The following is a 16,299-nucleotide window of genomic DNA, read 5'->3' as shown; positions in this document are numbered from 1 at the left end:
CCAGCTTTATGAAAATTATTGGTTTATGATCAGTGGCAATATTTCTTTAAAGTAGGATTTTACTTATATATATATTTTATTTGTTAGCTAGAATAGTGTGGAAGTGTGATTCCATTGTTTGAGGGCAACATGCTAAAGCACAGCAGTAAATAAAGAAAGGATGAATCATAGGTGAAGGGAGCCAAGTCCGTCAAAACTAAATGTTGGAGCTTCTGGTTTATGGAGTTTTACTCATTGAAGTATTGGACGTGGGGGGGGGAGCATTTTATTCTGTGCACATACTGCAAATACCATATAAGAATTGGCCATTCCAGAGTGTAGGATGTACATCTAGCTACATTGTAACACTACTCAATATCAGGACATTGCATGAATGCACTCAGAGTCCCAACTACAGCAACTATTGCATGTTTGACAATCCCATGCATCATTGCAGAAAGATCATTTTCAGTGTTGAGAAAAATTAAATGAGATCTTTGGCGAAGTTTTAACATAGAGTCTGTGATGAGTGCAAAGTTGAATTCTATTGCTATTTGTATTACCTTCAGACACCCTACTGATGTATTTAAAGCAATGAAGACTGCATCTGTTTAAGACTATATTCTACTATTCAATGAATTTTCAAGACAGAAATGTCATGCATTTTTTAAGACTAATATCTTTGTGTCTGGGATTATGTGAGTATGTGTATATATGAGTGTGTGTGATGATGATATATGACAAAGAGAATTCTTTAAATGGGTAGCAAATAGATTTAACAAATTGTTTATCTTTATTACAAATGTGTGATAACCATCAATTTGAAAATGAAAGAATTCAGTGAGGAAGCACCAGTATTTTCTCTACACTTAATAAGGTTGTTTATGACTTACTTGAAACCAGTCTCGTGCAAGATTTATGCCTGGAAGTGTTTGTCCATGTTACAGTGCTGTGCATAAACATCTGTAATGTTAATAAACATAACTGAAATTCTATACCATTTTATCCCATTGACATGCCTGAAAGTAGCCTTAATATTGACATTTGGTCTTTTTGCAGTACAGTCAAAATATTTATTTCTGACCAACCTGTGTGTAAATCATGTGACATTGATGGAACAAAATTTATAAAACTTTATTACTGTCAGGTGGTTCTTGTGTATTGTTTTTTTATGAGTATAGCACTCAAATCCACTTAATTAAACTGAAATAAATGCTACATTTCAAATTAAGGACGGTATAATTCAATTAATTCTAATTAACATATGTGCATTTTTTGTAACATTGATGGAACAGAATTGACAGTCATAGTAACATGATTCTTGTCTTTTGTCTAGAAAAGTTACATGGTATAACAATGCTTTGCTTAAAATCAGATTTGAAAGAATTTACAATGTAAATCAAGAGATTTTATTGTAACAACAGCATAAATCAACAATAAGAACCGAAAAATTTCCATTGACATCAAGTGCTTAGTCACCTGAAGCCACCCTTTGTCACCCTTGCAAGTTGGCATTCCACTGAGTATACATAAAAGCCAAGAGGTGCATAAAGAATTGATAAAATATATTGCAAATGAAAATAATGCATCAAGATATAAATCTTAAACTATATCAGTATTTGAATGTGCATACATGTATTTAAAAATTACAGAACTGATGTGTTACGTATATCTGAGTTAATTCATATTTATTTTAATTGAATTGTTTGTCAGTTTTAATTTTTTAATTCTATTTGTTATTATTTATATGCTATTATAATGTAAATTTATTCACTACAGGTGATACTTTGTAAGAAAATTGTTTGACCTTGACTATTAGTTTGTAAACCCCATGTGTTGATCTAAATTATGACCTGGTTTCAGAACTTGTAGCTACTTTCATAAACAAGTTCAATTTTATTTTAAAATGATTGGTTGTTTCCAAGGTCATGATGGGACTATATGATTTAAGTGTAAACAAATTTTTTTCTTCTTTTTTCTTAGAGTAGAATGATTGGTTGTCATCAGGGTCATTTTTGGTGTACATGAAATATACACGATCACATGGTCCCCTGCCTCCCCCTTTTTTTGATTTTTGCAATTCCGGTCTTTCCATTATGCGTATTTGTTAGTTTTAATAGAGATGCTTTGAGAGAGATTTCTCAGTTTTGGGCTTTTTACACTGATGTCAAGTTATTTTGTTGTAGCCATATGTATAGTTCTAATTGTCTTCAGATCAGTTGGATTTCTAAAGGATTAATTCTTTTTTCTCTGGAAATATTTTGAGGAGTGCTCACACAGAAATTTTGGAAAGACATTGGTTACAAGTTTAATTTGGATTTCCAACACCAGAGTGCCATTATTTGTATTTCTACAAGGAACTGTAGATAAGCGCAGTACTGACTACAGCATGCATCATCCTCATCCATCTTGGATTTTCCATCAGGATTCAAACTTAAAATTATTAGAACATTTATTACTAGGACTTTTGTAATTTAATTGGTGGATTATTCTTAGATTATTTTTGGATTTGATTCTTGAAACCGTAAGTTCTTCTTTTTTCATTTTACTGAATTTTTCCAGGAAAATAAATTATTTGTTAAATTTTAAAAAGTTGTTGTTTTCACTCGGTCTGTGTTACTGTTTATTCGAGACTAAACACGTAACAAAAGTACTTAATTAATACATTGTGTATAAATATTTATGTTGTAAGATTGCATCAGAATTACCACTAGCAGCTGTATTTTTTCAAGAAAGTTAGCAAATTAAGGGGCAGTGAAGAAGCTGAATACAAAACATTATCAAAACAAATGTGGTGCAGTTTGTTCTATCACCAAAACTGTAAATCGCTGTCTCCCAAACTTTTTAGGAATTTTAAATAGAGAAATAAAATTTTATTTGTCCTTGATACATGAGGTACATTTTATACCCTAATAAAATTTAAATACCAACTTAATCAAACATGAAACAATGATGTATCTTTTTTGTTTTGTGCTAACTGCAAATAGTCACTAGCATCTTAAAAAATACTAAGAAATATTTTACATGGGAATCTTTGTACATTCTTAATGTAATGTATGAAGCTGTTGCTTAATGGATTATGAGTATATGATAAATGGACACATTTTATGTACATCTTGATCATACAGATGCTGCTGCTGTTGCTTATGTAGATTTACTTTAATTATTATCCAGATAATAAAAGAAATCATCAGTTTAATATCTAATTTGTCCTTCCCGTTTCACAAATTAAGTTAATGACTGTAATGCTTTGACAAGTGATATTTGTAAAGGAAAACTGACAGTTATCTTCGAACCATTATTTTATTGAAGATGTGATACTAGACCATTGATCCGTATGAAATTGGATGTGAAATTCAAGCATTTAAAATTTTGGGCAATTGTCCTACAGGATTGGCTGAAGAGCATGTTGTTAGTAATATTCATTTGTATCATACAAACAGCAATTTAATGACAACATTGCCTTAGTGGGAATGTATTTTACATATGTTTTAGTTACTCTTTATTTGGATTTTTTATGTCATGCTTTAGGTTGATGAGGATGAACCATTATTTATGAGCCTGATAGCTGATCTCTTCCCAGGCATTGTACTGGACAGCGCAACTTATGCTGAGCTTCAAGCAGCTGTTGCTAACCAGGTGGAAGCAGCAGGTCTGGTCAATCATCCATCCTGGAATCTCAAAGTAGTCCAGGTACTTTCATGCTAAAACTTGTAAACAGAGTGTTGATTTGAGTTGACAACAACCAGTTTTTTTTATGTAAAATTTCCTCAATAGTATGCTAACTGTGGAGAGAGAAAAATTCTGACAGACTTTTTGCCCAAACTGACAATTTAATACTGGTGCCAGCAAAATGCTATCTCATTTTACAGAGATATTTTTGTTAATAAGCTTTGAAGGGGTTAGTCAGCAACTTTCATTTGGGGATAATTACTGAGCCATTGATTGCATGAATCCTTGTGAAAGAGGAAACCGGATTGTTTTGATTCTAACTGATTTTCAGAAGTTCATTAAATCAACTCAATAAAGTTTCTGTGAAATTGATTGTTCCTGACTCCATATTAAAAAGATTTAATGTTGAAGATAAAATAAATATTGCCATTTTAGCTCAGCTGTTTGTAGATCAGAAAAGTTTATGAAATGGTTGTTTATTTGTCATCCAGTATCCATCCATCTGTTATAATTACAGGTTTGTTATTGCTGCTCATTTTAAATTACTTGAATGATTGCCATGAAACTTTGCACACACCTCCATCTCAATGTCTTATTGGTACTAAATGAATTTGTGCTGCTGGACACCCAATATAGCTCCCACTGTGATAATCTTAAAAATCTTATTGCAGCTCTCCTGAATGGAAAGTATTTTGACATTGGATTTTCACTAATACTGTTTAGGATGTCTAGTTGGTCCAGGATAAAATACTTAAATACCTCTCCTGTTAGTTCATCTTGAATTTTCACTGAATAGCTTCATATGAAGTGTACTTTGTCAAAAATATGTGGTGTCAATAAGGCCACCATGGCAGTCATCCTGGAAACCTTGTTATTGCTACACTTCCATTATGGAAAGTCATAGCAACATAAAGTTTATATCAGATGACTTCTCACCATGTTCATTTGGTCCTAAACAAAAACAGTGCCCTGCAGATGATATTCAGTATTGTTTGACATGGTTGCCTTCTTGAAGATCTTGTTATTGCTGCATTTAAAGACTTTTTCTGATACTTTGTTGGTCTTAAATGAACATGATGCTGATCTGACATTCAGTATGACCTCCGTATCAGACTTCTTGAACATTCTTGTTCTCATTATGCCTCCTGATTGGAAAAATAATGTAATCAGTATGTGGGTTTCACCAGAAGACTCCATATCTAGTTGGTCCTAAATTAATATGGTGCTGATCTGACACCCGGTATGGCCACTATCACTATCATAATCTTGTTATTGCAGAGAAATATCAGACATGGTTTCAGTTAAAAAGAAGTTGTCTTGAATTTTTGGAAATCCTCTTTGACCAGTAGACCATCAGTCCCTTCAATGCATTCTTGTTTCTTTATGTGGACTTGTTAAATGAGAGTATGTGCAAGGGAATAAACTTAAACCGGTATAAGTTAGGTTTTGAAAAGGGACATTACTCAGTATCAAATAATAAAAAAGACTATCATCATTAGTCTCACGACCTAGTGTGGTTGTTGAGGCACTGTGCTGCTAAACATCTGACCAGTTCCCTCCACTTGTCTCGATCATGTGCCAATGCCTGTGTCTCCGCAAAACTTTTCCTGGTCCATTCTGTGATGTTGTCAGTCCACTTTTTCTCTGTCTACCTCTCCTTCTGCCACCCTGGATGCTGCCCTGTAGGACTGTTGTGGATAGACTGTTGGCTCTAGTGACATGACCATACCATTTCAGCTTTCTCTTTTTGACGGTGGTGAGGAGGTCCTCATATTGGCCTACTTCGCGCCTGATGGTGTTACGCACTTCTTCATTTGTGATGTGATCCATGTAAGAGATGTCAAGGATGGTTCTGTAGCATCTCATTTCAAGTGACTGGATTCTTCGTTGTAACTCTGCTGTCAGGGTCCATACCTCACATGAGTACAAAAAGACTGTGATGACTAGAGCTCACAATAGTCTGATTTTAGTTTTCAGACAGATATTCTTGTCTCTCCAGATGGGTCTTAGCTTTGACATAGCTGCCATTGTTTGTGCTGCTCTTGACAAAATTTCTGCTCTTGATCCCTCTTCAGTGATTATGGAACCAAGATATTTGAACTGGCTCACTGTTTCCAATTCATATCCTCTGACTTTAATCTTGGCTGAGATTTGTTTGCCACTATTTGTCATCAGTTTTGTCTTCACAGCGTTTATCTCCATGTCAAATCTGGAAGATGTTTCATCCAGGTTCTTCACTAATGTGGCTAGCTCGTCTTCACTGCCTGCCAGCCCATCAATGTCGTCTGCAAAGTGGAGGTTGGTGATGTTGCGCCCTCCAATGCTGACTGTCCCACAGTGGTTTTCCAGGGCTTCGCTCATGATGCGCTCTAAGTAGATGTTGAAAAGCGTGGGTGACAGGAGACAGCCTTGACACACTCCCACTGTTGTCTGGAAACAGTCCCCCACAGCACCTTGGGCAATTACTGCACTGGTAGCCTTGGCGTACAGCTGCTTGATGGTATTGGTTAACTTTTGACCCATGTTATACTTCTTCATTGTGGCCCACAATGCCTCATGCCACACTCTGTCAAAGGCCTTTTTGAAATCTATGAACACATGATAGATGTCTTGTTGGTGTTGCGAGTACTTTTCGCACAGAACCCTGAGATTGAATATTTGTTCTGTTGTGCTTCTTCCACTCCGGAACCTGGCCTGTTCTTCAGCGATTATTTCTTCTGCTTGTGGTTTCAGTCTGTTCAAGATGATCTTCAGCATTACCTTACTAGCATGGCTGATCAAACTGATAGTTCTGTAATTTTGGCACAGCTGGAGATTGCCTTTTTTGGGAACTGTTATAATCAGTGACTGGGTCCATTGTGTTGGCCATTCACCTGTCTGTCAGATCTTGTTGCAGATTTTTGTTAGTAGCTCTTTCACTGATTCTCCCCCATTCTTGATAAGTTCAGCTGGGATGTTGTCTACTCCAGCTGCCTTCCCATTCTTCAGTGCTGTTATTGCTGACTCCACCTCTTCTTTGAGAATGGGGAAGTCATCATCATTTGTAGAGTTAGGAACTTCAAGCACCTCTGGGTCTCCTGTGGACTGATGATTGTAGAGTTCTTTGCAATACTCAGTCCATCTTTCTGCAATGTCACTCGCTTCTGTGAGGCATTTTCCATTTTTGTCTTGAATGGTACTGACTCTGGTTGTTTCTGTTTTGTGAGGTCTTTCACAATTTGGAATGCCTTTTTGCTGTTATTCTTTATCAGACTGTTCTCCATTTCTGTGCACTTTTGTCCAATCCAATTTTCTTTTGCTTTGCTCAAGTTTTTTCTGATATTCTTGTTTATTTCTTGGTACTTCAATGCCCCTGTTGTGTGTTTGGTGTTTTTTAGTTCTCTTCGGGCATCACACAACTTCAGAATCTCTTCTGTAACCCAGGGTTTTTTCTTCGGTCGATGGAGGCCAATGATGTCCTTGGAAGTTGCTGTCATGACTGTGTTGAAGGTGTCTGTCATCTCATTGACATCACCATCCATCACAAGGAGTGGAGCAAATTTTCCTCCAATTGTGGCTTGGAATGACTTGCAGATGTTAGGGTCCTTCAGTTGTTGAAGGTTGAATTTGAGCCTGATGTTCTTTGGCTTGTTAATTTTCTTCAGCCTCACTCAGAAGTTCATAATCACGAGGTCATGATCACTCCCAACATCAGCACCTGGGAATGTCCTTGTTTTTGCTTTATTGATGCCAGATCGGTAACAGTGTTGAACCAGTATGTAGTCGATCTGGTTATGATGGGTTCTATTTAGTGAGTACCATGTCCAGCATCGTGAAGCTTTATGTTGTCTAGTACCAAGTTGTTGTAGCTTGCGAACTCGAGCAGCCGTCTCCCTCTTTCATTGGTAAGCTCATTGCAAGAAGGTCCACATTGTACTTCCCAGTCTTTTAGAGCATCTTTGCCAACTTTGGCATTCCAGTCTCCTTGGACAATGAGGATATCTTTCTTACTGACCATGTTTAGAATACCCTGTAGTTTGTTGTAAAACTCCTCTATTTCTTCATCATCATGATCGGTAGTTGGAGCATAGACTTGGATAATTGTGATGTTAAAGGGAGATGCTTTCAATCAAATGGAAATGATTCTGCTAGATATGGGGCAGCATTCAAGCACAGATCCCTTGATGGCTTTGTTTACAAGGAAGCCTACTCCATTTATGGACTTGTCACCCTCTCCACTATAATATAATATATGCCCATCTTCGGTTTGGTGTTCTCCTAGGGATTTCCATCTAACTTCACAGAGTCCCAGAATGTGCCATGTGTAGTGTTCCAGCTCATGTGTCAACTGTTGGAGTCTTCCTATTTGCGCCAGAGTTCTAATGTTCCAGGTGGCAGTGGCAATGTTGTCTCTCGCTCTGATTGTATGTATAGTACCAGTAGCACACTTGTCACCTCCGTCCTGGTGGACAACGGCAGGCACGGTCCTTGTTGACCCGGGCGACGACCGATCCGGTATTGTAAGCTCAGATTTGTCCAGCATTATCAGTGTGTCTTGGGCAAAAGTCGTCTGGCAGAGCCCATGCCTCTCCAGACCAAGGAGTTACCAGAAGGGGATGTAGTACATCGTCCAGCTGCCTTAGGGTCTCCACTCCGGATTTTCTTTTAGGGTTTACTCCCTTAGCCTTTGGCTAACCAAAGCCGACCTGCAAGGCAGCAGGAGACTCGTGGATGGGCGGGTGCGTCCATTTCCCGAGCAGATAAAGCATCTGCCACTGCCCATAAGACTATAGCACAGGAAATGATACAAGTAGTATATGCAAATATCATGTTATAGAAACAGACAACATGACAATACGTGATATTGGAATTTATATGATGCAAAAGAAACAAGTGTCATTATTTTTTTCAGAATATGGCATGATTGAAGGTAATAAATTTATTTATTATGTTTGTTCAGGTGGACAAATGATAATGTGATAACTGCAAAACATCGTAGATAGACCAGCCATGTCAAATTTCACCCCCACCCCCCATGACAGGAAATATCCACAGGGAATAAGGTTAAATGTGTTTTGTTTTTCAGCTTACCTGTTTAATTTGGAGCATGTATTTGTCTTTCCAGCATCTATTTCTTTTCTTCTGAAAATTACCGATTGGAAGTGATGTAATGAATGCGTTCATGTAAAAGATGAGATTGGCCATCACTGTTCTGATGCCAGTAGTAGCTTGAATGGTTTAAACAGTATAACACCTATAAAATCACAAATCAGACATCTGTGAAGATCAATTCGTTGAACAATGTTTTTATCTGAGTTGTGATCAGTAGCCTAATTTTCACGTGACTAAGTTTTTTTCTTTGTCTTAAATTCTTGGTTTGAGGAAACAACAAAATATACAAGAGTTATTACCCTACAAAAATGAAAGAAATCAAAATGCTTATCCTGTATAAACAGTAGTGCTTTCTTTCCTAGTTTCACAGGTATCAGTACCATGGAATGTAATTTTTCCCAAAGACCGAAAATTTTTAAATTGATACCTTTGAAATTGAATGACTGTACAATATTTATTTATCCATACCGGATATTCACAGTTGTATGAGACACAAAGAGTCAGACATGGGATGATGACCTTGGGACCTAGTGGGGCAGGAAAGAGTTGCTGTATTCTTGTGCTTATGAAATCCATGACAGATTGTGGGGCCCCACACAGGGAGATGAGAATGAATCCCAAAGCAATAACAGCCCCCCAAATGTTTGGTAGGCTGGATGTAGCCACAAATGACTGGACTGATGGAATCTTTTCCACTCTCTGGAGGAGAAGTCTGAAAGCAAAGAAAGGTGATAATATGTGGTTTACTCCCAAAATATACCATATTACTTATAACAATTTAAAATATATTATTATTTTGTTATGCTGACTGTGTACCAAAAATAAAGACTTTATAACTGAACAAAGTCTATTTAACAAACATACTTGATGACCCAGCCGTACTTACATACAAAATATATGTACAAATTTTATCTCATTCTGCACTTAACTAAAGAATACAATTAGAAGAAAAATAAAGGTACTCAAAAAGACTTGTTGCTTTTAGTGAATTATTAAAGAGTGATCAGAGTGATGGATGAAATGATATTGTCTCAGTTTACAAGATCGTCAGCATTTAGGGCATACTTTATAGAGTTACAGTTGATTATGTTGGAAAAATGACTAAGATGTGTATGTATTATTTATGGGGAAATTGCAATGATATAAGCCAACATTGTCAAGGAGTGCAGCTGGTATTCTTACATCAACAGTAGCCTCATCATCCAATTGCAATAAGAAAACTAAAAGAGCTCTAAGAGGTTTGCTTTTAGTGAATGCATCTGTTTTTGAGAGAGAGAGATGAATCTGTGTTATTTCAGTATGCAAGATTGTATTTATTCAGGGCAGATTTTATTTGTAGCTTTTGGAGAGAGAAAATATGAATTATATCTAGGTCAGAACAGTACAAAGCACTTAAAAGGTAGTATGTATAAAAATAATTTCAGTGAGTCCCTGTAAGGTTTTGGTTAAGGCCCTGCTAAGTAAATTGCATAGAGTGGGACCTTAGTGATTCACCGATCATTGCGAGCCATAGGCTTAGGCTGATACTGACATAAAAGCTACATATGGAATGTGTGCAAAATGTCATTTACATACTTACAGTTTCTTGTAGGAAACGGAATAGGTTTTAGACTTGTTTATATATAATCAAAAAACTTGCAATGATTTATATTAGGATTGATATGTATTATTTGTAGCTATGCATATTCTACTTCCTTTTCATTTTTGATGATCAGGAGAACATATATGGATAGTGTTGGATGGCCCAGTGGATGCCATATGGATTGAGAACCTGAACTCTGTGCTGGATGATAACAAAACCCTAACGCTGGCCAATGGAGATCGTATTCCAATGGCTCCTAACTGCAAAGTGGTGTTTGAGGTACACAATATTGACAATGCCTCCCCAGCTACAGTCTCAAGAAATGGTATGGTCTACATGAGCTCCTCTGCACTGGACTGGAGACCAATACTTCAGGTAAATAATCTGATAAGTATTTGTATTCCACAAGTTTTATATCCCTGTGTTAAGAAGTGTGTATAATGTTATTATTATATATCCCCATATACAGTATTTGCAGGCCTACGAGACAATACTTTTTGTCCAGAAAATCTTAGCTTTTTCTTGTATTCCAAATTATATCTGGATTATTTCATCCAAATTATTTTATTGTATGTCACATAATTTTTTATATGGAACAAAACTTTCCAATAAGTACAAAAAATATTATGTAGAAAATATTTAATTTTGAGGAAGAGATTGTGTATGAAAAAATATTGGACCTCACTTTAGTAAGATTTTAAACACATGTTCATCAGAATTAAAAATGAACCTACATCAGATGTAATTATGCTAAGAGAGAGATGTCTTGAAAATTTTAATCCATATTGTTCACTTGCCTGATGACTGATTATACTTGTGTAAAAGTGCAGTACTGTATGCCATTATCAATTAATACCACTGGGTAAGCAGTTCTTTTAGTATTAGTTACTACTTACTTTATCCAAGAATCATGTGGCTTTTTAGTGGTATTCAGATGCTGATTAAATGTGCTACAGCTGCAGTCAGGTTTTGCAAGCTAACACCTCTTTGAGGACAAGATTCAGCAGAGCAGATCAGATTAGTGAAGCTATCAGTAGGGAAATGAGGCTACCCATAGGATATTATGAATATGGTACCATATAATGAAAGGAAATGCTGGTTACTCCATGTGAATTTCTCAACCAGTGACATCTTTTGAATTTGACGATAGAACTGTCAGCATTTAAAGCATGAGAAAAACATTTGCTGCCCAAGTAGAGGAATAGTACATTCACTTTTTAAAATTAATCATATTTGTTGGGACTGGAGAGGTGCATCCTTGGGAGTTCATCTAAATCACATCTAAACCAATATAAATGTTGTGAATATTTAAACTCAGAACGAGAATGGTATGTATTTGTATAGTTTATATTTACTATTTAATCTATTAATCTCTCTTGGACAAAAGCTTCAGCTAAACAGACGCAATTTTGCCATAAGTCTAGGAAAATTACCCTCAGAATATGAACTTATGGCACACTAGCAAAAACTAAGGGAAAATGACCGTTGCCAAAAAAGCTGGATAATTGGTTAATCTGTGTTTTATTTGGATCTGGGTTTCATCTTAGAATAAGTAAAATTAGTCAGGGAATCAGACAAACTTAACAGCAGCACTCCAGACACTTTAAACTGAACCTATTTGTTCATGCAGAGCATCTGCATGATCAGACTGGTGATTATAGAATTTTTTAAATGGCGTCCAGAAAGAGATGCATGTTTAAGATGAAAGGGAAAATAAGCTTATAGAAACATGTTAATAATCAACACAGAAGAATTAAAAGGAGTATTCAGATTCTCATGAATAAATGCTGGAAAGGACACAATTATATTTATTGGACATCACATGCCAATTTGAGTAGGTCTAGTGGTGGATGATATGATTGTCGTCATGTAAAATGGAAAAGAATTTCCAATAATTATGTCAAGTTGAGAGATAGCAACAAGTCAGTGAGCTGGATAGAGTTTGGAACTAGAGTTTGTGCAACTGTACTAGTGGTAAATAAAGTCTACGTGTACATTACAAACCTTTCAGTTGAACATAATGTTTATCATCAATGCGTCAAACTATTAATTTAATTTTTCCAGCTTTACAGTAGCAGTTATTGATATTTTCTTACACCTTACTGAAAACTGGTTAATCTTACGGAAAAAGATCAATTGCCTTACTGAGACAGACTCTTCAGGGTTGGCAGGTCTGAGGTACAGAAAAAAACCCAGATACAGCTGAAATCTCTCTCCATTTCTCTCTCTCTCTCATATTGGACAATGATATTTTATTTTAATCATTAGGTGCAAGAAGAAAAATGCAATGGAATACATATGCCTCGCTCTCTATATCTCACTTAAAAATGATCTATGGAAAAGCATTTTAGCATTAACGATGCAATTCCCTTTTGCTGGTAATCTGAAATAGAATACAGTGATACTTTTAATATTTATGAAACCGAAGTTACTACAGTGTGACCCCACTATAGCACTGTAGTTGGGAGCCATAAACTCGTCCGCATTATATACCGATCTGTGTTATATGCAACCAAGTCAGTTAGCTGAAGAAAATGTACCCCCTCCCCCTAACAAAATTGTGTGGGGTGTGTGGGTAATAAATGCGGGCGGTAAAATACGTGCTTCGTCGGCACAGTTACCATCTTGAATTGATGCATATTAAATGAGAAATACACCTGTAGTGAAAACAGAGAAGACATAATAATATAATAGTTTATTTAGAGAACCATGAATTGGTACATATATGTGAATCCTGTTTATATATAAATGTCTAATGTATAGCATGAATAGAGTATCAAGACCGTGTACTCACCTGCGAACCTCATCATATACATTGAATCCACAATACAAGTGATTCCATCGAAAATATGCACACACACAGCTTTAAAATATTCATTAATTTTGTAACAGGTCATATTGGTCTGAATTCAGTGGAAAAACATAGCACAATCACGTAACAAATGATGAAGTACATTTACTTTAAAGTCCGTTCCAAGTCGGTAAAAGTTAGTTTGCGGTTTAAGCCGCCGTTGGCATAAATTTTTTCCCTACAAAAAGGAAACTTTCACAGCACAGTTAATGTGTTCCAGTCACTTTGGAAAATGCAAAAATCCATCAAATTCCATCACTTTTATTTAAGTTTGGTACTGACTTCCTTTGAAGAAAAGTTCTTTGCTGTTATTGAAAGATTGTTGTCGGCTTTCTTTGATGAATGCTGCATGCACTATTTAAGTCACTGATAAAGGACAGCTTTGGATAACTAAACGAATGCCCATTTCTTATTGTGGCAGCAACATCAAATAATTGTATTGCATGATTGAGACTGGCATTTTTTTCCACTTGCTGAGCACGTTTTCATAACAGTCAGTGCTTCAAAGGTAATCTGTTTCCTTTGAAATTTCAGCAAACTATTTTATCTGGGTACATTTTTAAAAAGGAATTGGCCGTCGTTTAGACTATTCTAGTTACTGTCCCGCAATGCCTACTAAATAAACCAATAAGAAAGATTATTTTTGTTGGATTTATTTTACATTTGTGGTAGCAGTGTGATGCTGCCTTCCATGCATGCGTCTGAAAATTAACAAAGGGGCAACAGACGATAGAGATGCAGGTGTTCTGATGACATGGATTATTACAGGAAACATGAGCATTCTGAAGAATTTAATTCTGAGTGAAACGAAGAGGAATTTTACTTACCATCCCCATACAAATGTCAGATTTGTAAATATATTAATTACTAGCGAGCGGCCAAAAATCCGATGAAAGGTAGATTATGAAACAATGCCTTGTCCGGTTGATCTCCATTACCAGAAATGTCAACAACAAAAAATCGGATATTTCACAACATACAGAACTCATGCTAGATGTCAAGATAAGTGGATTATGATAATAACAATGCACTGTTTAGATGGTTTGTCAGTAGGGACGAAGAATTTGTTTATGTAACAATTTATAAATTTCAGTGCATTTTATATCCAGTTTGCGGCTTCCTTTCATGGGTCCTCTGAATTCTGCACTCCAAACCAATGGTTGTATATAAAAGTTTAAATAGCCAACAGTGTCGCCAACAAATAAAAAAAGCCACATTGTATGTTTTGCAGCGAATAAGGAAAAACAATCCAAGTTTGTGACATTGGCGAAGACCTACGCAATCCCAGAATAAACATTTTATGCGTTTTTTCTTCTTCTTACTTTTAAGAAGAAAGGAAGAAAAAAATTACTTTTTCATGTACTAGATTTACTTATTTTTGTTGTACTTATTAAGATTTTTTTTTTGCACAAGAAAAATACATGTATATGAAATTTCGGGAGCCATGCCACAACCTCGTTATATCCGAATTCGCGTTATAATGGAGCGCGCTATAGCGGGGTCACACTGTATAGTTTAATTCCACACAGTATTTCAAATTTTATCCTATCTGTAACTCAGTCAATTTTTCTGGAAGCTTTTGTTTCAAAACGTGTGAACCCAGTTTCAAGTTTCTTTGGGGGTTTGAAAATTCTAAAGGAGAGAAACTAGGAAAAAATGATTTCTATACATTAAGTTAAAACTGCTCACCTTGAAAGGTCAGTGTCATTAAGATCTCTTGTTCAGTATTCTTCTGAGTTAGCCAAGTCCTGCTAGAGCCTACAAAAAGGATATTTTATCAGGTTTATAAAGTACCTTTCATTTTTACTCTTGCAGTTTATTTTTATTTTGTGAATGAATGATTTTTGGACTTAAATGACTGTTAACATAAACCAGTGGAGAGAAACAGAAAATTTGGTAGACATGTTTGTCTTTGCATATAAATAACCTGGCCACAATTCCGTCAACAGTTTTATATAAAGTTTAGACCTAAGAAATCTGAGTGGTCAATTTTAAGTAAGATTTAATTTTTTGCCAATGATGTTACTGGATTCTGAATTTTAAGTCTTAAATTATGTTGGCAAAATTTAGGCCAGATTCAGTTTTCAGGCTATGAAAGCAAATTTTCAGTTTGTTACAGTTTGGTCATTGAGTTTTTGACAAAAAAAAGACTTCTTAGCACAATTATTCGAAAACCACTTGCAATGGACAAATCAGGTTTATATTCATATGTAGATGACCTTATTAGATTTTATGGTCACTTCAGCAGTTTTCATATCTTGTATAAAAAAATTGGAACCTTTTGGAAGTGAACAAAATGTGATGTTGGCTCAGTTTAGCAAAAGTACAATTTTTGTGTAGAAATAAAACATACATAAATTGATGGCCTGTTTAAATTTTTATCTTATTTTTCATTTTATCAAATTATTCTACATTATTTTTTTTGTGACTTGAACATTTTAGGTCCATAATGTGAGCATGTTTAATGAAAACAAATACAGTTATTATTTATCTTTGAACTTTTCTAGGGATGGCTGAAAACTAGAAATGCACAAGAGAGTGACATACTTTATTCCTTGTTTGACAAGATCTTTGATGACCTCTTCCATTATGTTGTTCTCAATCTTCATGGAAAGATGGATATCTTGCAGTGCAATCGAATCAAACAGGTAAACTTGCTTACTGATGATGTAGAATTTTGCCATATGTATGTGAAGTTAATGAAAGCAACCATATTGTGAATCATTTCAGAAGTACAGAACATATAATATATAATAATGGAAGACAATATTTGCCATGATTTCTTGGATAATAGGCATGTTTCCTGTACATTTGTTTGTCCGAAATATATGCACTTAATTTAAGCTTTATAGATAGATGCCATTTTTTCGATGTGTTTACTTGGAACTCAATTATAAACAGTTTACTCTGTTGATTAAAGAGTAAATATCAGTAATATAACATAGCTGGACCAGTGATGGTCCTGACTTTTAAAAAGTTTTTGCCCAGTAAAGAGCCAACCTCAATATTTTGTTGCCAATTTTCAAAAAAGATTGCCATAAAACATAGTGAATATTTTTTAAGTCTGTTAATATAATAGGCAATGAAATTTGAAAAAGATGGGATAGTTATTACTTTATTGACA

General features: G+C 35.5%; 1 protein-coding gene across 1 annotated transcript in view; it reads left to right on the top strand.

The window, feature by feature from the left end:
- Window positions 1-16,299, top strand: part of LOC149776300 (dynein axonemal heavy chain 8-like) — a 565,538-nt gene that overhangs the window by 306,917 nt on the left and 242,322 nt on the right. Inside the window, exons 46-49 of the mRNA XM_089942774.1 lie at window positions 3,511-3,672; window positions 9,224-9,470; window positions 10,458-10,699; window positions 15,683-15,823. Coding sequence (XP_089798900.1) covers window positions 3,511-3,672; window positions 9,224-9,470; window positions 10,458-10,699; window positions 15,683-15,823 — 792 coding nt within the window. The remainder of the gene's footprint in view (window positions 1-3,510; window positions 3,673-9,223; window positions 9,471-10,457; window positions 10,700-15,682; window positions 15,824-16,299) is intronic.

Source organism: Sinohyriopsis cumingii, chromosome 18, assembly GCF_028554795.1.
Source record: "Sinohyriopsis cumingii isolate HCF-2022 chromosome 18, ASM2855479v2, whole genome shotgun sequence".
Classification (NCBI taxonomy): Eukaryota; Metazoa; Mollusca; class Bivalvia; order Unionida; family Unionidae; genus Sinohyriopsis; species Sinohyriopsis cumingii.
Note: the sequence above shows the minus strand (reverse complement) of the source record. Positions and strands in the feature narration are given on the sequence as shown.